At 42.4% G+C, this 23142-nt stretch overlaps 1 protein-coding gene across 1 annotated transcript; it reads right to left on the bottom strand.

The window, feature by feature from the left end:
• Positions 1 to 6181: 6181 nt before the first annotated feature.
• On the bottom strand, positions 6182 to 17536 carry LMOD2 (leiomodin 2). Its single transcript, XM_063134882.1, has 3 exons — positions 17100 to 17536; positions 10679 to 12199; positions 6182 to 6598 (listed from the first exon to the last, which is right to left on the bottom strand). The coding sequence occupies exons 1-3, from the start codon at positions 17370 to 17372 to the stop codon at positions 6572 to 6574; spliced, it is 1821 nt and encodes a 606-aa protein (XP_062990952.1). The 5' UTR covers positions 17373 to 17536; the 3' UTR covers positions 6182 to 6571.
• Between the last annotated feature and the right edge of the window lie 5606 nt (positions 17537 to 23142).

Genomic DNA, 23142 nt, shown 5'->3' with positions numbered 1-23142 from the left:
AATTTGTACAGCCTGATGATGTGGGCAGAATCCTTGGAGAGGTGAGAGCTACCACTTGTGTACTAGATCCTTGTCCTTCCTGGCTTATAAAAGCAGCCAGAGGGGTACTGGCTGAGTGGGTAGGTGGAGTGGTCAATGCCTCCTTCGCCAAAGCAGTGTGCCAACCTGCTTGAAGGAGGCAGTGGTAAGACCCACATTGAAAAAGCCCTCATTGAACCCCACTGTATTGGATAATTACTGGCCAGTCTCCAATATTCCATTTCTGGGCAAGGTATTGGAGCACATGGTGGCCTCCCAACTCCAGAGATTCCTGGATGAGAGGGATTATCTAGATCCATTTCAGTCTGGCTTCAGACCTGGTTATGGGACAGAAACAGCTTTGGTAGCCTTGGTGGATGACCTATGCCGGGAACTGGACAGGGGGAGTGTGTCCCTGTTGATCCTGCTGGACCTCTCAGCGGCGTTCAAGACCATTGCCTTGCTGGGATGGGACTCCTCGGAGGCATTGTTTTACAGTGGCTCCATTCCTTCCTGGAGGGGTGGACCCAGGTGGTGCTGGGGGACTCCTGTTCAGCTCCTTGGCCTGTGGAGTCCCTCAGGGTTCTGTTTTGTCCTCCATGCTATTTAACATATATTTCAGCAACATGTAAGCTGGCTCCTGCTGATTTCTCCTTATTATCAATTACATGCTTATCTTTCATTTGAATGAGGCGGCCTATTGGCTGCATTAGAGCTGTACACTAAAATATTGTGTTCTAAGTAAAATTTGAGAGAAGTTTCATGCCCCTCCCCCACCAATATAATTTATATTACACTGTCGATCAAATTGAAAATTCTGCCAGTGTGTTCTTGAAATATAGCCAGCGTGTCCTAGCAGCTGCTATTTGATCGATGCTGTGCTGCTAGTTGTCATACTTGCAGCATAGTCTAAGAACTAGATACAGATTTTTAGTAATCTTTCGGCATAATTTTCTGTGAACAGCTGTGCTGTCATTTTGGAGACTAGGAGTTCTTCCAAGAAACACAAGGGCAAACAGCTCTTCAGATATGACCTTCTGCTTTTATTATTTCCACAGTGGTTGGCGTTCTAATTTTGTAGTATCTATTTCATACCATTGGAAGGGGAAGAGGAAAACAAATTGTTCATTGTGATCTTAAAGGTAACAAGTCCTTTACAGACTTGGAAAGTCGTTCTTGTGTCAAACACTTAAGAACATAAGAAGAGCCACACTGGATCAGACCAAGGGTCCAACTAGTCCAGCATCCTGTTCACACAGTGGCCAACCGGTTGCCTCTGGGAAGCCCACAAGCAGGACATGAGTGCAACAGCAGCCTCCTGTCCATGTTCCCCAGCAACTGGTGAACATAGGCATACTGCCTCTGATCCTGGAGGTAGCACACAACCATCAGGGCTAGTAGCCATTGATAGCCTTTGTCTCCAGGCTACGCTTAAAAGGGTACGTGGAAACCCTGGCCCTCTCTCCAAATAGAAAATTCTCCAAATCCCCCCTCCCAAAAAGAGGCAGAAAAAACAAAGCCTCTTTCACAGGAAGAGAGAAAGTTCCCAAAACTAGGGGGCAGGATTCGGCCCAGCACTAATCATGAGGTAACATGACTTGATAGCTGGGCCATCACAGCATATATACATGCAGTCATCTTTTATTTTTACTTTCATACATTAGAATCATCATTGTAATGAGGAAACAGCCCTAAAATAGATCTCTGTTCTCTGTATTTAGGGTTTGATTCATCAGAAATCTCGGAAGAAGCACTCTTTGGTGGAGTGAAGCAACATACTCAGTGTTTTAAGGGGTGATATATGTACAACTCCTGAATTCTGTACAAACCTATGTGTTCTGAATTGGAAGGGCTTTTGATGTTCCAATGCCTGTAGTTCTAGGGCAAAGGCACAGAACATTTTTCAGCCCAGGGGCCAAATTCACTTTCAGAGAAGCTTTCAGGGACTGCATTCTGGTGTGGCGGAGTAGGACCAGCATATTTTCGCTTCAAGCTCTTGCATCCAGTAAACTAATCCTTGGAGAGACGTTTCAACCTCTTTGAGCAGAAGGTCCACAAAAGCTGAGAGACCAACCCATCAGCGAGGAGGATGAAAAAGTGGAAACCACATAGATAATGGACCACCTGTGGAACCTGGGCTTGAGGTTCAACACCCCTTTTCTAGGGTTTCCAACATTTATTTTTCAGCAATGTTATCATGCCTTGAATAGAGGAATCTTTATGCTGGGCCTACATGCTATGCAGCTTATAAAAGGAGGAAGCCCAGACAGGAAGAAAAGATGATTTGATGATGATGATGATGATGGAATGGGGAGTGAGAAGTTCATTTCTTGAGAGATTCTATCTGCTTCCATGTTTAACGTTAGAGCACTAGAACTGCTTGTGCAGCAACCTGGTCAGGCTGTCTTCATGCAAAAGGCTAGTGCAAGCAAGGGCCATGGCATTATTTAAAGCAGAAGTAAAATGTCATGTAGCTTTGGTAAATGTTGGCCATGCCTACACACTCAGGAATATTTTCTCACTGTCCCCAAAAATCCCTGGCACATCAAGAAACTGCACAGATTGTATGAAAATGCAGGAGGCTTTCAATATGTCCTCCACCTACGTCACGGCCTGACATTCCTCAAATGTCACGCTTCAGGAAATTCAGTGGATGTCTTTTTGCTTCACACGTTAGAGTTGGAGACCTTTTTTTCTACAACTCTAGCTGGATAATGTATCCTGACGGGGGGTGTCTTTTTCTTCTAGGAGGGGAAAACGAGTGGGCCATTATGAATTTTTCTAGCTATGCCCCTTGATCCCCTACATTTCCCCCCCCCCAAGTCATTCTCTTCCCCAACTATATCTTTTTTAAAAAGCAGTAGCTAAGAACGTTATCACAAAATGGGAGGATGGTGTAATTTGAGCACTGAGCCTTAGCTGAAAATGGCTGGAGCAAAGATGCTTTCAAGCGGCTGATAATTTCCTGCTTCTGGCCTTCTATGGGCTATGGAGGATTTCAACGGGGTTGAGGCATAGCTGCTGCAATTACCTTTTTGTCTCTTGCGGATCCTTGAATTTTGTGTGTGCTAAAATATGTAAACTAGCTGCAGCCACCCCATAGACACATTTTCAATATGAAATAACAGTTTTCAGCATGTAGCATTACATTTTATATAACTTCTGTTTGTTTTAGTAGTCAACCAAGGTGCCTTTTGCAATCAGTAGCATCTTCCCTGTCTGCTGTGAAACCTCAGAGTATCTAGTGTACTGGATGTGGTGGCTAAACCTGACCTGAGCTGGTGAGTCTAGCTTAAATCTCACATCATTTCCTATCTTTGAGCTTCAGTCCCTCATTTTCAATACCAGGATGATAATACTATTGTTGGTCTAAACTCCATAACTATTGTAAGAATTACCTCAGTAATGTTAAGTGATTCTGGCATTCAGAAAATACTATTGTGGAGTACTGTCACTACATTTCTTGAGGTCTTGATGAAAGTGGTCAGGCAATAGCGCAGTTGAACTAATCAAAGAACCATGTGATTCACTGTAGGTCGAACAGTAAGAACTAGAAAACTATTTCCCCTGCCCTCATGATGACTCAAGGGAATAGAATAGAACATGAAGCTAAACTGGTATGCAGGCCCTAGGGAAAGCTAACACAGCTAGTGTTTCACGTTTCTTCTGAGATTTTGAAGGAGATGTTGACATGATCTAACAATTTCTCTTGTTGCTCAACACAACATACCTTTCCCTTTATAATTACACTGAAGAAAAGATTCTTAACCATATTTTTCCTGACAGAAATTTGGGGAGGAGAATGTTTACATCAGGGATGGCATTTTTCATCCCTGTAGAGCTGGCAGATTCTGGCGATATAATGAGGATAATGCCTCATTGAGGCATATGATGTGGATATGTCCTGCAGTGGCTGCCTTTTGGTTGGTAGTCATTGCTTGTATAAATTTTGTTCTTGAAAAATCTATGACAATTGTGGATGCTCATGCACTTTTAAATTACATCCCTGTGATGTGGGGATTAACAGATAGACAGCAAAAGTGGATGCTGTGAGCCCTTACAGTTGCAAAGAGACTTATACTTAAGACTTGGACAGATAAACACCCACCCATCATTCAATGGACCGAAGATCTTACTGCTCTTGCTACATTTGAACATATCTCCTACATTCGTCAATCTTGTACAGATGCTTATTTAGATATATGGGCTGCTTGTATTAATGTATATATTTAAAGTGGAAATATTAAGTCCTTCTTTTCTACTATATCTTTTTATTAAGGGTGATGTAAATTATTATTGTGCATGGATATGTTACATGATAGATTCTTCTTTTTCTTTTCTCTTTTGTTTCCCCCCTTTGTGTTTTATGTTTGTTATGTTGTATTTGTGATAAAAAAATAAAATAAAAACAAAAACAATTCTTCTCAATAAGCAATTCCATTGGCATAGAAAGGTGGAAGGATAATGTACTTCTGGATTAGACAAAAAACTACACTGTATGTATGTGTGGGTGTGTTCCTGAGCTCATGTTCTAAGATTACTAAATTATTTTATATGAAAAATAATTTTTCATACCCTGTTCTTGTTTATTGTTGTTGTTGGGATGACAACCAGTGCTACATTATAGGGGTGAAAACTTCTCCCATACAGTAACTGTGACTAGAATTCATTTCAATAATACTGTGAAGAGGGTACACCTACGAAATTAGGAATCACTTCTCACCTGAGTCAGTTATGCTGAGGAGAAATCAACATGGTGCATGGATAGCGTTCTGAATGCACATGTTTGTAAACATCTCTGAAAGAACCCCCTTGCATCATGGGAAGTATTGCCAAAGTGAATATCATTGAGACGTCTGTGTCTTCAGTAACAACCAACTTCTCTTGAGTTTTGTTCATATGAATTCCACGTTTGAAGTTTCCCTTGATGCTGCTCTGGGCAGAATATAATTACGACCTGGGATAGTCAGGATACAGATTGAAAACCTTGCTGTGAAGTGTGCACTATTAACTTTGGTTGTTATGAACAGATCTGAATTATTCCCAGCAGCATAGTGTATACCCACAATAAGAAGATGGTTTTCAGTGTCTTACTGACAGCATGAGTCTGCCTGGTGTGTATCCATGTCCTCATTATGGCAGCCCAAATAAAAGATATATCCTGAATAATATTAACTCACCTTAGAGATGACATTTTTCACTAGTCCTTTCTTCTTTTCCCTGGTTTTCATTCTGCCTCTTGCTTCTTGTTTCAGTCTTCTCCAACAATAAGTCCTATGGCTAAAGGGCATTTTTTTCAATGCTACCATTTTGCTATGATCATGTGATGGTGTGTACCTCACTGAAAGGAACAAGGGTCCTATGCCCACACTGTTCTCTTTTCTCCACCATGCAAATGACCATTGTGTAATGTGATCCACTCTGAATGGCTCCATAGGTGTGGCACAGGCTTGAAACGGCAATCCTGTTTGGCTTCCCTAGGCTGCGAATGATGCAGCTGCAGCTTCGGAGCTACCACAGGGCTTTCCCATGAAGCTGCGCATTGAAAAAGTCAGGAACTTTCCCCAACTTTTTCAATGGGAGAGAGGTCAGTACGGCTCTTCCATGGTTTGACCGCTCTGGGGCCAATCTGGGGGCAGTCCCTGGTGGAAGGCAACCAGCAATTGGTCACCTTCCACCATGAAGAGGAGGGGGGCAGCTCCGGTACCGAAATGGCCACCAGAAACCCCGTGCTCCCTCGGTGTTGAGATTACCCAATGCCACAACAAGAGAGGGAAACCGTGGGGTTTCCATGTGGCATCAGGTCTTTGGCAGCCAGAACATGCAAGCCACAACATTTCAATCCCTCTGATTAAATGGAGGGTTTCCATGCCAGCATCTCCCATTCCTAACAATGACCAGCACTGGTGTGGAGACAAGCCACATGATCCACATGACCATGTGTTGTGCAGTGTTGGATTTTGCAGCTACAATTTACATTTGCCACCACACATGCACGCACATGGCATTTCTGGCAGTTCTTTTCATGTGGTGACCTTTTGCCAGATGAGTCTACCCTAAATCTTAGGTGTATGAAGAATTATCTCACATCATTGCTACATGCTCCCTTAACCCAACAGAACATTGTTAATAGGCACACAACAACCTTGGACAAAGATTGCTTTGTCACTTGAAAACTCAAACTACCTTTATTGTAAATTCATGAGTCAGACAAAACAACAACAACACAGGTCACTAAACAATTACTTCTCTGTAGAAAGAACTTGTTCTGTGCTGCTTGATACCAACAAGAATATCTAAATAAACTATTTCTTCATAGAAATCTCATTAGATAAAAAAGTACTTTCCATATTTACAAATGAAAAATGCAAATGCATCCTTAAAAGTGTTACATGACGTTCCATCGGTCTTTCGCTCTCTCTTCATGTTTTAAATCTAAGAGCGCACTTCTGAAGCCAATTTACATTAGTCTGTTTTATCACCGCAGAAAATATTGGTACCTTTCTCTTAATCATCAGATGTATTCTCAATCTTCTCCATTTCATGGCTTTATTTATCGTAGAGCTTCTGGGATTTCCACCTAAAAAAGGAAGGGTTTTTTAAAATAATAATAATAATAATAATAATAATAATAATAATAATAATAATAATAATAGAAGAATATTGACTGGAAGTGAAACAATTAGGGGGTTGTAATTGTGAAAATTATCTTTGGGATCAGTTCTAAAGTCAGGAAAAGGCCAGTTGAAACTGTTAGAAGCAAAGGGCCCCTATTATCCCTGTGAAAAGCTCCAAGAGTGTAGATGTCCAACCAGCAGTGTCACACTGGTGGCGGGAGTCAACATTGGGTGTTTCAGAACCAAGAAAGGCAACCGGTGGTGAGGGCGGAAGAAGCTCTCCCCAACTTCCTGCCCTTGCTGAAATAACCCAGCAGGGCTTTTAATATGGTGGTTGCTCAACTACACCATAGGACCACTCTGCCTATCTAATATGTTGAACAGTATTTGTGTAAAGGAAATGTTCTTTTCCATCGTATTGGAACACTGTTGCTCATCCTGATCAATGTATATGGGACGATTGGCTAACTGATGGCCCAGTGACTGAATCTGGCCTGCAAATATTAACCCCAATGTTAAATCAATCTTTTTAAAATTTCATTTTTTGCTTCCACCTACACTTGTAAGGAATACACATGAGATTACGTAAGTATTTCATAGACATGGTATACATATGATTATGTTTCTTTCTCTCATCTATTCTCTCAGGCAAAGACCCACTTCACATCTTCCAAATGACGGCCACTACCAGAAGTATTTCTTTTTTTAGTCTGCCAATTAATAACCTCCTGTCTGAGCCCATCTGTTCCATACCTGTGAAGCTCTTACTGAAAGGTAATGGCCAACTTCACAGAACCTAGCCATCTATTGATCTATTGGTCTATTGGTCTATTGGTCTGGGAGCGAGATCTATTGATCTCGCTCCCAGACCAATATCTGGGGCCTCTGGATGCCACCACCTCAAATTCAGATGTTAGGATTGCTGCCATGAGGGGCAGTTTCAGGCATGTTCTCACACATTCTTTATAACCCTAATGCGGGAAGAAACTGTATACAAAAGAAAGACCTGAGCTGAGTAGAGACTCTTCCCATGATGCAAGGTCAGGCATGGAAATACCTTACATACATACTGCACATCACATTTCATTACAGTTTGCACCCAGAGATTATTATTTTTAAAAAGGCAAACATTTATTGAATACTCAATCATAAAAGACATTATTTTTATTCATTTATTTATTTAAATACTGTAGACACTGAAGCCCTGCTCCCCATTTGGCTTGGAGGGACATTGTAGGTGGGGGAATGAGGAGACGCTCCTCAAACCCCAGTATTGGTGGGGCTTTGTAGTGACACTGGCTGGAGGAGGGGCTTATAAGGCAATATTAGCCTTCGGGGTCCCTCCTCCTGCCCTGGCCTCTTTGAAGCATGGCTCCTGGCAAAGAGGCTGCCAGCAGAGCAATTACTTGTCGCTCCTGCTGCCAGGAGCAACAGCATGCTGGGGGGGGGGGGGGGTGGCAGCAGAAAGCTAGAGGACCATTTTCACTGTGTCTGGATCCCCCTCTGGATTCAATGGCCCCCTCAATTCAGCACTTATCACTTGAGAGATTAAGGTGTGCCTGGGCACACCTGGCACATGCTTATGCTTACATAAACATCCCTGTATCCAAGAGTCATTTGCCACATAAAGATTCTAAGTCCCCCAACATCAACAACATCAACTGGGCTTGCCATAACGGCATGCATTAAATGTACTTTATTAGAATGGCATGAAATAGATGGGATGATAAAACAAAAGTGAAAGGGGCTATTTCTGGATCTGTAACATTAGCTCAAGAATGAGCTGTCTGGGTTTAGAGATTTTTATGGGTACATCTAAACAACACAAACATTTTTAAACTAGAGGGGTGTCTATATGCCGCCACTTTGCAGCTGCTTCCCTCCAAACTCCCACAGCATTGCTGCTGCAGGGTGAGAACACTAAATCTAGAAGGCAGGAGGGAGCACGGGTTATCTGGTGGCCATCCTGCTTGTCAGGCCTACCCTCTGCCCAATCCTCTGTGGTCCCAGGTGTACCCTGCACTAGGATCTGCCCCTTGGAATGCCCCCGAACCAAAACCACCACTGACAGACAGGAGAAACGATGTGGTGGCATTAGAGCAAATGGAAAAGTAGCGGTAAAAGGACACCATGAGGAAGCACAGTTTCAAAGGTAAAACCCCAATGTGGCTGTGCATTCGCGGCTGCATTATATAAACAATGCAACCCCACTGTGCAGCCACTCAAGGGTATAGAGGGCATATAGACAAGCCCTTGATTAAGTGTCATGAAGCTCTCTCTACTCCACGAACGCCCTTAGGAATTGCAACTTGCTAAAATAATTACGCTTTAATAGGCAGGAAGTTTGAGTCTGGAGTAAGCAGTTAACCATCCAACACAGAACAATCCCTCACACTCCCCTAAAATGCTAGAGAAAATATGTTTATTTGCAGAAGCACTCTATTTTGTTGTCAAGCCCAACAGTGCTGTCTCCAGGTTGGCTCCATTAGATCCAGAGGGAGAGGTGGGTAACAAATAAATATAATAATAATAATAATAATAATAATAATAATAATAATAATAATAATAATAATAATTTATGGGGGGGAGGCTTTAGGCTACCCCTCCTATGAGCCACCACCCTCCTCTTCTCCAAGGCATCACTTTTTGCCATTTTCCTCTGGCACCAATCTCCACAACCACCCAAAGGGATAGCACAAAGTAAGTGGGGGGTTTGGCTCCATCTCCTTCTTTTTGTCACTGTTTGTAGTGATAAGGAGGGGAGCAGTAAGATCAGAAGACTCCATCAGATGGCAATGTAGCCCTGTCTTCATAGTGCCTAACTGGTGCCGCCTTCCCCCAAACCCCACAGTTTCCCTTACTTGGGGTGGTGTCAGGTAATCCCGATGCCAACTAGGGAGAATAGGGTTTCCGGCAGTCATACAGGTACCAGAGCTGCCCCCCGCCCTCTTCCTGGTTTCCATCGACCAATAGTCCATCACCTTCCACCCAAACCACCCCCCAGATCGGCCTCAGAGTGAGTTCAGGCAGCAGAAGAGCTGACCTCGCTCCCACTGAAAAAGTGGGGTAAGTCTCTGACTTTTTCAAAGCACAGCTTCATGAGAAATCTGCACTCTGTCATATAATATTCCTCCCTTTCTCTTGGGTTTTTGGCCATGTATGGACAGGGTCCTCTTCTCTCGATTGAACAGTTCTCACTTTGGGGGAAAACCCTTGTTCTGCTATTTGCTCTCCCAAAGATAAAGAACTATAAAGGAAACATGGATTCCACTTCTAACAAAGAGTGTGTTATCCTGAGACGTATTAAACATGTCAAGAAAGCAGTGTGCTTCTGCAACTAAATAAGTCCATTATCCTTAGCACTTTTTGGAGGACTCACCTGTTTATTGGTATCACCGCCGCCACCCCCCCATCTTCAACTGTCCAAATCTCCATAATTTTCTAAAGAGCAGGTTACTGGAAGTTACTTTGTCAGGGATGTGTCAGGCTCATCAGTGCCTATACACAAACTCAGTCTGTCTGTCTGCCTGTCTGGCTTGCGCTCTCTCTCTCTCTCTCTCTCTCTCTCTCTCTGTGATATTCCAATGAAGCCTTTTTTTAACCCTCCCCCATGGGGGGAGTGGAATATTCCGGAGGAAATGGGTTGAGGTAGCTTAAACCCTCCTCTCCCAAAGTACTCTGGTCCTGGTTTGGATTGGGACCATATGCCCTTATGCAAAAGTAAAGAAAAATAACATCATCAGCTACACTGATGTGGTTAGTAGAAAGTGTAAGTTGGTCCACACTCCTAATTGCTAACTCAGGCACTAGATGTTTTTAATAGCATGATGATACAAACTGTCAAATTAATGTGTGTCTCTCTGTGTATGTATTGCATTTCAAAATTTGTCTTGCAAATTTGATTATTATCTTATGATATCGTTTAATATAGATTTTAAAAAGGAAATATCTATCATCCTATGTATTTTTTTAATTCATTATCATGTACCCAAAACACAGCTTGTTTCCAAATCTGAATAAGCTTCCTGATTGAAGATACTTACCCGCCTTAGCTGTTTTATGCTACTTCCGCGAATTGCATCCATGAGATCACCATGGAGGGATCTCACTGGGGTAGAAGGTCGGGTAGAGGGACGTGAACCTTCTTCTGACTTCTTGTCTGGGACTGATTTTAATGAATGTTTAATTTCTTTCAAGATCTCATTCTCGTATTTTTTGTTCTTCTTGCCTTTTTTCTTCTGCTTGTTTTGTACAGACTTCTTTTTGGCACTTTCCTGCTGTTTGATAACCTCAGCAATATTTCTGGTTGGTGCCTTTTTCTCTAGAACTATTTGAGGAGGAGGTGGTGGAGGAGGTGGTGGTGGTGGAGGTGGTGGTGGTGGTGATGGAGGTTGGTTCTTAGCAGGAGGAACATTTTTAGGAATCTTTGGTGAAGTCCGAGGTGAACTGGTTGGAGAAGGCTGGTTTTGAACAGGTGAGACTTTCTTAAGAAGTTTTGGAGAAGACCAAGGAGAACTTCGGGGAGATGAATAAGGTGAAGAACCAGGAGTTCCTTTCTGCAAAGCTTTGGTCTTTGGATTGATTGCTCCTTCCCAATTGGACTCTTGCTGTTTTTGCTCCTGCATCCGTTTCTGCCTTTGTTTATCCATGTTTCTTGTCAGGATACTTGTCATACTCACTCTTGGTCCAGCAAGCTCAAAGTGATAGCCTAGCTTCACAATAGTAGTATTATCCTTCAGAAGTTTAGCGATGTCCATTTCCACCTGACTGCCCATTATATGCCTTTGGTTGTGAAACCGTAATTCTGTTAAAACCTTGTTATTCTGCAAAGCCCTCATGATAGCTAGTATTCCTTTGCCAGTGATAAAATTGGAGTCAAGATTCAGACTTGATATATGTTGATTCACTTTTAGCATACCTGCAATAGCCATTGCAACATTGTCGTCAGCATGAGTGTTAGCTAGATTAAAGGTTTTGACTACAGTGTTGTTTTTGAGGGCCTGAGCAAAATATGTAAGCATCTGTGGGGTGATGTTTTCAATGTTGTTTAAGTTCACTTCAGTGGTGTCAGGATCATTGTCCCTAACTTTTTCCAATGCATCTTCAATCACAGTTGGATTTCCACATGGGTGCATGGCACCCATTCTGTAGCTCAAGTCTTCTGCATCCTTTTCGCTATGACCATTGGTAACAAGCTCATTTTCATTCTTGTTGCATTTTTTTAGTTTAATCTTGAGTGAACTTCTTCTGCTTTCAGTGTTTGTAGTCTTTTTGCCCTCATCAACAGCTTCCTTTTCCTCATCATTCTCTGCACCACTTTCTTCTTCTCCTTTTCCTTCTTCTTCATCTTCATCATCATCATCATCAACAACAACTTCTTCTCCTTCTTCCACTTCTACCCCCTCCTCCTCTTTGTCCTCTTCTTTGTCATCCTCTTCTTCATCCTCCTCAGTGTATACCTCCTCAGAAACTTCACTGTTGCTTTCTGTGAAATATTCTTCATTAATTTCTTCTGATTTGTCATCGTCATCATCATCATCACCTTCTTCTTCTTGTTTAGAATCCTAAAACAGAATGAAGATTTAGTAATTATCAATGTAAAAATATGAGGTGAAAAAGTGGGAGAACATCCAAAATAGACCCATGAATGGAAGAGAAACATTTACACAGCTTCCATGTCTAACTCACATTAACCACAACATATACATGGACAAGTTTATCTGTTTTTAAACTCCAATATTCAACCTCCAGTATTCCACAAAGAGTATATTTGAAACCCAAGCCAACTCTCTTAACTGGTAATCCAGTTCTGCAGTCCTTACTCCAGCTGCCAGCAATAGTTGCATGATCATCAGTTTATCTGGATTGAAATAAGAAGTGGAAATCCTAGAAGAACAAAGTCCCCAGCTTGGGACCACAATACCTGACGGAACGCCTCTCCTGACATGAACCTACCCATATACTGCGCTCAACATCTAAGGTCCTCCTCCAAGTGCCTACTCTGAGGGAAGCTCAGAGGATGACAACAAGGGAGAGGGCCTTTTCAGTGGTGGCCCCCCAATTATGGAATGTTCTCCCCAATGAGGTTCACCTGGCGCCATTGTTATCGTTTTGGCGCCTTTCTCTTCTCCCAGGCATTTAACAGCATTTAACAACATATGCTAAGTTTTTTTTTTTAATGGACCACAGAACTGTTGTTTTTATATTTTTGATGGTTTTAAATTTTGTATACTTTTTAATGGTCACTGTTTTTAACTTTTGTAAACCACCCAGAGAGCTTTGGCTATGGGGCAGTACATAAATTTATTAAATAAATAAATAAATATTCGTACCAAACAAGCCTGGCAAAAGACTTGGGGGCTTCAGTCCACTTAGACTGTGGATGCAGCACTTGTGCACTGAGGATGCCAATACTGTGCACATTGGCGTGTGGGGCATTTAGGAGAATAGGAGTCCCCAGGTACCCTCAGTCTATGCCTGATACACTCTTGCTCCAAACATGAGTAATTTATGAAGCACGGGGATGGAGGGCTGAATGAGGATTTGGGAGGACTGCTTATTCTGCCTAAGAGTCCACTGCACTATCTCTGCTGGTGCACACACACAAGTGTGTGTGTGTGTGTGTGTGTTTAGGTAGAGAACCAGGGCTCTGTTGAACCCCACTGGAATCAACTGCACTTGGGCCCTGTGCCTGTAGAGGAGAAGGATTGTGCCCTAAATGTTTGGAGCTAAAATTCCAGTTATTATTGTGCTTGAAACAGAGAACAATTTCAGAGAAGTGCCAAGCAGCCTCAAGTGTAGGCTGAAATTAAGTATAGAATTAACTGTGCTCGTACCTTCTCAGATCAAATACAACGATGGTTGCTATTTGAGTGCCTATTGCATTACACAGCTCTGAAAGCCTTGTTGCATCATGATTGTTACTGTTTATTATTTTATAGTGTAGCATTGTTTTTATTACCATTTATTTGTTACCTTTAGGCAGAGTGCATGACCAAGACTATATTAATATTTTTGATTGACTGCATACCAACACCCTGGCTTGTAGTGCTTGGTTACATTCCTCCAGCTGGGTTCTGATAAGCGCCAATCGAGAAGCGAGATAATTCCATGGAAGTCAGCTGGAATGGTGCTGCTTTACACGGGTAGAGAACATAGCCCTATCAGTTCAGTGGTAAATATAGCCCTATAATCTGTATACTGCTAGGAATGTTATTCTCTCTTTAGTTGTTGTTGGGTTTTTTCCAATTTGCTGCTCAACAAAAACAAGTGATTATGTTACAAAGGGAAACAAAGGCATATAGGAGAAAAATGACAAGCCCTTTGAGCCTGTGGGGTTGGGTAGTTGTTGATATACTCCTGGATATAATTTTGGCAAATACATTTCATTAGTCTGATTTTCAATTTAGTAATTACTTTGCCTACCCAGGTACTTATGACTTCCCCACCCTACCCGACTGATTTGGTGAATAGAACATGGACCCCAGACACCTTCTTCTAAATAAATGAAAAGCAAATATAGTTTCTCCCAGAAACTTGGCTAGGCACATAAGTGTTGGAGGGGTCTTGTGGCAACCTTAAACATAGGCCCTTTCTACACCTAAGGATTATCCCAGGAGAATGGAGGGATCGTCCCTGCCTGCTCCCGGGATCCCCTGTGTGTTATTTGGATGCACAGGGATGATCCCAGGATGATCCCAGGGAAAAAGGCAGGTGTAGAAATGGCCATAGTTAAGGCTGTTCTCTGCACCAGCCTTTAACCATTATGTAACACTAATCAGATTTGAAAAACCTAAGCTTGTTAATGGTTTGATTTTATCTGTAAACCGCCCTGAGATCCCAGTAATATAGGGCGGGATACAAATGCTTTAATAAATAAAAATAAATAAATAAAATTAAGATGGAACCAGGTCAGAATAAACTGTGATGAGGACAGTCCAAGTAAAGGTGGGCCGACTTGACACACAAAACAGGACTGTCTGGAGGGGTAGGATCCTATGCTCAATCCCACTCTTTCCACCAAGGGCTCAGCTTGGGAACATCACATCTGCACCAGACAAGAATTAATTTTAAAAATCTGGAAGAATACACCTCCATCTATCTTACCAGGTTGTACTACTGCACAACAAGGTAAAGGCGAAACAAATGTGTGCGAACATAGGGCAGACCAGAAACTCCCTTCAGTGCTGGGAACGCTTGGTTTGGCAGTGGTTGTGGCTGCTTTCAGCAGGCAGTGCCAGGCTAGGCACATAAGTGTTGCAGGGTCTTGTGGGTTTCCCATTGATACTGGTTGGGCACTATGTGAACAGAATGCTGGACTAGATGGACCCTTGGTCTGATCCAGTATGGCTCTTCTTATGTTCTTATTCTAGGGATTTGCTATCCATTTTCATTTTTATTTTACTTTCTTGAATTTTCACAAATTTAACCATAGAGAAATATGTAAAATTAAAAAAAAAAAATCAGCCAAAAATGCACATTTCTCCCATTGGCTAAATCATGAAAATATGCGGGGTGAAGCTTGTGTATTTTGGGGGCAGGGAATTGCACATTTTCGCAAGTGCGAGTTAGAGCAAATATAAACTTGTTCAAATTTGGGAAACTGAAAAAACAACAACACCTGATTCCATCAATGAACGGATGATGGAATGGAAGGCATCTGATGATCCATGAAACACAGACAGAATGGATTTTATAAAATCTGCACATCCCTAGAACCAGCCCACGCAATGGGACGTCCCTGTCCGCCTCTCCCCTTTGCATCACCCCCACAACATGCCTCAAATTGCTCCATAGGGTTTCTCAATCCATCAAAGCAGAGTTGGGGGACATGTGGAGAGCTGGAGAGGGGATTGGAAAATCCATTCCCCTTTCAGTTCCCTTCGGCTGATGGAACAACACTACTGGATACAACCTAAGTTGTGATTATACCTGATATGAGCTAACTCAGAAATAGTTTTGTATCGAGCTCTATTCAAATGATCTATGCGATGGCATTGGGGAACTGGGGATGAACATGCTAGCTCTGTTTCCCTTGCTCCAACCCCAATCTTGTTGCCCTCCATAGGTCGGAAATGAATGTCTACAATGGAAAGCATTCTCTACTTGTGAAGGTTCCTCACATGGGCCAGATCTACACAAAGCAGAATGTAACACTTTGAAAACATTTTGAAAACTTTATATAGAGTGTGACCTGGTCCTCAACAGTTGTCACTACTGTTATAAACTGTCTTAAAGCAATAGTGTAGATCCTGCCATGATCTAGAACCCTGAGAAGTCATGGAGGAACATAGCAAGGAGCACAGCTAGTGCATATGTCCCTGTTCTCCCAGATTGCTTTGGGTGCAGCTGGTCATTGGCTCCACTCCCTAAGCTACCATTTTGCACCTGGTCCTGGTTGTTGGATCTCAGGGTTCTAGTAAATAAAGCAAAGTAGATCCCAGAAGCCAGCAATCTAGAACTTCAGCTGCTCTAGAGAATGAACAGTGACTCTAAATCATTTTGTACATGAAATGTGCTACTGAAGCCTGAGAGATTTGAGCTATATGTTTTATTATGGTTTTAATTTTTGTGAACAGCCCAGAGAGCTTCGGCTATTGGGTGGTATAAAAATGTAATAAATAAATAATAAATAAACAATGTTGCATGTCACAACTCCCATCAGTGCTCGCTAGCATAGTCAATGGTGAGGACTAAGGGGAACTCCATTTGGAGACTCATACATTCCTAATCTCAGATATTATTATTATTATTATTATTATTATTATTAGCATTTGTATACCACCCCATAGCCGAAGCTCTATGGGTGGTTTACATAAGACATAACAGAATGACTTCTTCATGTGGAGCCTGGCTACATTTTTTAATATTCCCTCATGTAAATAAATTTAAAAAATGAATCCCCGCGCATAGCAAACTAGCACACAGCAAACACTGAGCAGAAAGTTTGTCATCTAGCTCTCTCCTGAATGTGCTAATTTTCTACAAGAAGGTATTGTTAACATCAGGGGATTTTTAAAAAAGTGTTTCCATCTACAGTCAGCAGAGATACAATCTTAGGAGCATTCTGCCACTGTGAATATGTCAATCAGCCTGCTCTCAACCAGTGGAAGCTGGTAGTTCTGATTTGGGTGGGGCTATGATTCCATTCTGGGTTTTAGTCAGAACCAGCCAAAACTCTAAAGAAGCTGTCAGCACTTTGGATAGCTCCTTTAGAGTTCTAGCTGGTTCTGACTAAAATCCAGCGCTGATTCACAGCCCCAACGAAATTGGAGACACCAGCCTCCACTGCTCTCAGCAAAAGAGATCTTTCATTGACATTCTTCAGTAATCTCACTTTAATGAATATGGCTGCTATTGATCAATTGTCCTTTTGGTTCACTAGAAAATATTGAGGGGAGAAACACTTGCTTGAATAAGAGTTTTTTAAAAAGAGAAGAAACACTTCTACGATGGCTAGCCTACCTTTTCGCATGCCCCCATCCTCTCCTTTTCTAGAAGTTTTCTGGTCTCCCTTTCCCAGTAGGCCATCAGTGCCTCCCGGCTGAAAGTTCCCGTTGGAGTTTTCTCCGTGAGGCTCTTTTGCCTGTGCCCCACTGGAAGGTTCCGGTCAGGCTCAATGTCCTCTAATTCTCTCTCCAGCTCTTTCAGTTCCTCATCAGTTAGAGAAGCCAGGAGCTCATCTTCATCTAGGCTTTCATATTTACTCAGCTCTCGCCTGTAGCCAAAGGTCGACATGGTCCCTTCTTTTGTCAGGCTGAGGTAAAGCTGAAACTACGATGCCGCATTCACGAAAGCTCAAATCGAGGTGTCCAACAGTATCTGGTTTGGTCAGCAACTGTTTCCCCCAAGTAGCTGCGGCACCCTTTAAAAAGTATTCCTAGGGGGTTGCGACAATGTACGGAAGGATGAAAGCATGCTCTGTTTTAAGCATCAGACGTCAGCAAGAGAGCTGAACAGAAAGAATGTCCCGACACACCAGTGTCTGTACGTCTCTTAAACACGGGGATTATTGACATACTGACCACAACCATATTTAGAACAGCCCTGATACAAGGAAAATGTACACTCATTATGTACTTCAAGGCCGGGAGGAAGCTAGGAAATGACAAGCATACTCACAAAGTCTTCATTCTCACCCAAACAGAGACCAAAGAGCATTATGTTCCTGTATGCTTAAGTGTCACTCTGAGGAGATGGGTGGGGGAAGGTTTTCACAGCTGTAGCACCCTCATTTTCATGGTTATTGGGAAGGGAAGGGTGGGAGGAAGGCTCTGTAACTATGCCAGACTTAGGATTTATTATCTTCAGGAATGTAACATGAAGCCAAAAGGATACACATTCCTAAGACTGCCACTCAGCAGATGTCAGGCATGGTTTTTAAAAGAAAATTAGACAAAAGCAAAGAACTTGTGATCAACTATAATAGCATTTTTATTTCTTTGAGGATTTGTCAAGGTATGACAATGGATCCAAATTCTGATTAGCCTCAGTTTTTGAAACTGCTCCCTAATATCTGAGGGAGCAAAAGAGGTGTAATTACAGAGGCCATCTTGCAAGCATGCTTGAGGAATTCGATCTTTCCAAATTCCCAGAGGAAATGATCTGGCCCCTGTGGATTAGAATTTAGCTACCCGTTGGATTTTGTGCTTCTCTGAGTGCTGTGACACAGTTCTCAGCAATTTACACCTATCAAAATATATGTGTAAATATCAATTTAAATACGTATTTAGAGAAAAATACCATTTAAATATATGTTTAGTGATGTAATTTGAGAGATTTCCCCCCCCCCAAAAAAAATCTTGGATTAATACAAAAATGAAACAGATTTATGAGTAAGAAAAACATGAGAAAGTGAAATGGACCAAAAATAGAGAGCCATTGTGGTGTAGTGTTTAGAGTGTTGGTCTGGGAGTTGGAAGACTGGAGTTCTAGTCCCCACTTGGCCATGAAGCTGACTGGGTGACATTGAGCCAGTCACTAACTCTCAGCCTGGGCCAGATCTACACGTGGTTGCGAAGGCGCTTCTGTGCGCCTTTTTTAAAGACGTACCTAAAAGAAGCGCCTCTTTCTTTACTGTGTGTACTGTGAGCTAGGCAGCGCCGCCTGCGGAAGAATCTCTACCCCATTCAAAGGCGCTGCTCTGCTCTGGCCGCTTCCCCCTCGCGTGTTCTTCCATTCGAATAATCTCCCCTCCCACCTGGCGGCTCTTCTGGCGCGTCCCGGCGGCGGTGGCTCCTCCTGCAAAACACTTTTCTCCCTCGGTGTGTTTGACGCTCGCCGGGTAGGAGGGGGGATTATTCGAATGGAAGAACACGCGAGGGGGAAGCGGCCAGAGCAGAGCAGCGTCTTTGAATGGGGTAGAGATTCTTCCGCAGGCGGTGCTGCCTAGCTCACAGTACACACAGTAAAGAAAGAGGCGCTTCTTTTAGGTACGTCTTTTAAAAAGGCGCACGGAAGCGCCTTCGCAACCACGTGTAGATCTGGGCCTAGCCTACTGTTAGCTCCAAAAACCTGAAAGCTCACTGCTGGAGCTAACACCTACCTCACAGGGTTGTGAGGATAACATGGAGAGGAGGAGGGGCACCTTATAAAACTACTTGTATTCCTTGCAGGAGGGAAAAGGTGGGATATAAAGCTAGCTAGCTATGCGTTTTCCTTATAACTTGTGAATGTCAATTACATTTTAATGGATCCATAAAATGTCCTCTTATCATAATCTTTAGCATTTAAAAAAAATATGATCAACCATATCAATGTTGGGGTGTGGTCGGGGTGTTTTTCAATGTTTCTTTTACATGAGCTGTAGATTAATTTTAATGACATGTCGGTAAAATGGAAAAGAATGAATTTACAAACTTCAATTATTTCACTGGCTTTAAGCAAGCTTGATTCTCTAGTGGGCTGTGCCCTAAGTATATATCCACATATATGTCCTCATATATATTTTAATTTATATCGATGCACCCATTACAAGGAAAGTGACTGGTACCAATGGGTAGAAGATATGATAGCAACACTTTGTTTACTGTCAAGGTTTGATTTATGAACTTTAAATCTTAAGGACATGCTCAGTATGCTTGTCTTCAGGTCTTTCTGTTCCACTAGAGTACAGATCTTCCGGAAACGCCAAGTCAAGTATAAATATTATGCTCAATGGAGCAGAAACACGTGCACTGAAGACTCCAGCTCTTGATTTCGGGAACCCTGTATAAATCTCTAAATACAGCCCTGTCCTGGCTAAGACATATTCAAACAGAGTCTGCAGAGTCTTTGAAGAAAGTAGTTTGGGGGAGTGCTCATCACCCCCTGGCATTTAGACTATGGCGTGCCATGCAGCATTTTGTTCTTCCCAATGCTATTTAATATCTATATTAAGCTGTTGGAACAAGATGCATCCGTATGCTGATGACACCCAGCTCTATTTCTCTTTGTCATCTGAATCAGTGGAGACTGTGCAACCCTTGGACCAGTGTCTGGATGTAGTGGTAAGCTCGGTGAGGCTCAACAAATGAAGTCTGAAACCTGGTAAGATGAAGTGGTTCCCAGGTCCAGGAATTGGATCAATCGCCTAGATGGGGTTACATTTCCCCTGAAGGAGCAGTTGTGTAGTCTGGGGATACTCCTTGATCCATTGTCAGTGGAGGTGTCTTTGGGCCTGTTCAGACAACACACTAAACCATGGATAGGCTCCTAACCCTTCTGCAGCAAATGGTTAGTGAGCATGTTTAAATCATGGTTATGTAGCCACTATGGCTAGAAATGGTTCACATGACACTCTAAGCCATAATGTTTAGCTCAAAATGCGTAACCACCATGGCTTAATGTGTCATCTGAACAGGGTGTTGGCTAGGATTGCGTTGTACCAGATTTAATAAAAGGGAAATCAGCTACAGTCATCCTGGACAGATTGACCACTGTGGATTGCCCATACATTGATAACGTCAAAACTCGATTCCTACAATGCAATTTATGAAGGGCTGCTATTAAGGTTGGTCTAGAAGCTGAATTGGTGCAGAATGCCATGGCCAGGTTGGTAACAGAGCAGCTTCTCACCAGCCTATTACATCTATGCAAAGTGATTTGCATTGGCTGCATATATGCTACTGGGCCAGGTCTCAGTTTTGTACTTGTTTACAAAGCCCTGAACAACTTGGGAGCAGGACACTTAAGAGATCCCCTGATCCCCTACTTTCCTGTTCTGTAGCTGCAGTCTTCTGGAGACACTCTCCTGGAAGTGCCTAAGATTCTGGAAGTCCAATCCATGACAGCTCAAAATACGGCGTTTCGTATCAAAGTGCCCACTTCCTACTGGTACTAATTAGACAGACACGAAATCTTCTGGGTTTTTGATGCCTAATAAAAATATACTTGTTCCAACAAGCTTTCCCAGAATGGTGATCATGTCTTCCATGCTGTCATGCAGCATTTTATTATGGTTTTATAACATATTGTTGGTATAGTGCTTAGAATTTTATTTTAATATGATACATAAATATTTGGAAATAAATAAAATAGTACTGTCCAGAAAATAAATAAATATGATAGTAGTGTTGCCACTTGATTTTGCTGACTCTACAAACATACCAAGATACCTTCTTAACAGAGCTCCTGAAGTGATTTTGTCATAGTGTTCGGATTTAGTAGACCAGAGAGTGCCACAGTGTTGTTTTCAGTTACCAAAGGTCTCAAATCCTATTCTTAGGGGTAGGCAACCTGGGCCAGATTTACATTAAGCAGGATATGATGACACTTTGAAAATGTTTTGAAAACTGTAAATGGAATGTGCCCGGGGTCCCAACAGTTATCACTTCTGTTATAAACTATTTAAAGCAGTAGATCCTGCCCTGGTGCTCTCCAGATATTTTGGACCACAACTGCCATTAACCCTGACCATTGGCTATGCTGGCTGGGCCTTATGGTAGCAGGGGGTTGAACTTGATGGCCTTATAGGTCCCTTCCAACTCTACTATTCTATAATTCTAGTCCAAAATTATTATTATTATTATTATTATTATTATTATTATTATTATTATTATTATTATTATTATTATTATTTCTTTCTCGTTCATGGTGGTTTTTCTAGACGGACATGACAGGCATTGCTAAGACATGCTGTCTTTTATAGATTCAGGAATTTCCTGACAACCCTTGCCCTAGACCCTGAGGAGTGAGATGGCTCTGATTCTTTCTCCTTGCACCAACAAGACAGCCGGTCAGAGAACAACAGATAATTCAGCCTGGTCAGAATTTGCCTTTCAACTCACTGAGCCAGGAAGTCTGTGGATGCATATGCACAACACTCTTCTCTCTGTCTGTCTGTCTGTCTGTCTGTCTGTCTGTCTGTCTGTCTGTCTGTCTGTCTGTCTGTCTCTCTCTCTCTGTAACTCCTCAGCTTTCCAGTCTGAAGAATGGGGGTGGGGTGGGGGGACATTATGATCTGCTTCATGCAGAGATTCATTTTGTGAACCCTTCACCTTTCTCTTTAATTGTCCCTCTGCCAGACTCTCCTGATAACAGTACCTTACCTCTTACAAACCCTGAACCCCCATAGACCCTAACAGCTGCACTCTGCAATCTGATACCCAGATAAGCCACTGTGCTGGCTGTGTATTCATGCCTTTGAGGAAAAATGCCTCTGAGATTGGACCTGGTCCGTTCGACCTGATATATTGTTAGGTTTTTCTGTGATCCATTTTCAGGCGACTATCCCTTCCTTAAGTAGACCTTGTAAATCTGTGTTCCAGCACACCTTCTTTAAGGAAGGAGGAGATGAAAAAGGTCAAAATGGTGTGAGAAGTCAAGCCTTTCTGACATCTAAACATGGATGCCAGACAGACAGACTGATGGGACAAGCTGGATGAGTTTTTTGCCCAAGAAGTCAATATGACTGTTGAAAACTGTGCATACTGTGGCTGTGCTGTCCTTGTGAATGATGTGTCATCACCTACATTTAACAGTAGTATCAGCAAACAGAGCAAAACATGTGCTAGAGGCATGTGAAGGAATAACTTTTCAGCTGGGTTTCTTTGCCAAATGATCCCATTGTTCAGGTCATCTGCACTGATGATATTGTAAACATTGAAGTCGGGTGAAGGTAATGGCCTTTTCCCCTTCTATCTGTGATAGAAGGAAGACAGAAACTACGGTTAGTAAATGAACAAAATATTTCCTGTGTGAACCTTCCTCTTCAAAGGCTCCAGCACTGGATGTAAAATTCAAACCAGGGCCGGTCCTACTGTTGGGCAGAGTGACGTAGCCCAACTCAAGCAGAAAATTATGGAGTGTTCTGAAAGAACAGCATCTTATCAATCACTTAGTGCAGGAATGCTGAACCAATTTCAGCCTGAGGGCCAAGTTCTATTTCAGAGGCGCTTTCAGGAGGATGCATGCCAGTGATGAATGGGCCAAAGTTCAAAATGTGTGAAGAGAAAATTCAAAGGGACAAGGCCAGGTAAAGAGGATGTGGCTATCTGGTATATCCCCGAAGGCCAGATAAGGCGCCCAG

This window comes from Elgaria multicarinata, chromosome 9 (assembly GCF_023053635.1).
Source record: "Elgaria multicarinata webbii isolate HBS135686 ecotype San Diego chromosome 9, rElgMul1.1.pri, whole genome shotgun sequence".
Lineage (NCBI taxonomy): Eukaryota > Metazoa > Chordata > Lepidosauria > Squamata > Anguidae > Elgaria > Elgaria multicarinata.
Note: the sequence above shows the minus strand (reverse complement) of the source record. Positions and strands in the feature narration are given on the sequence as shown.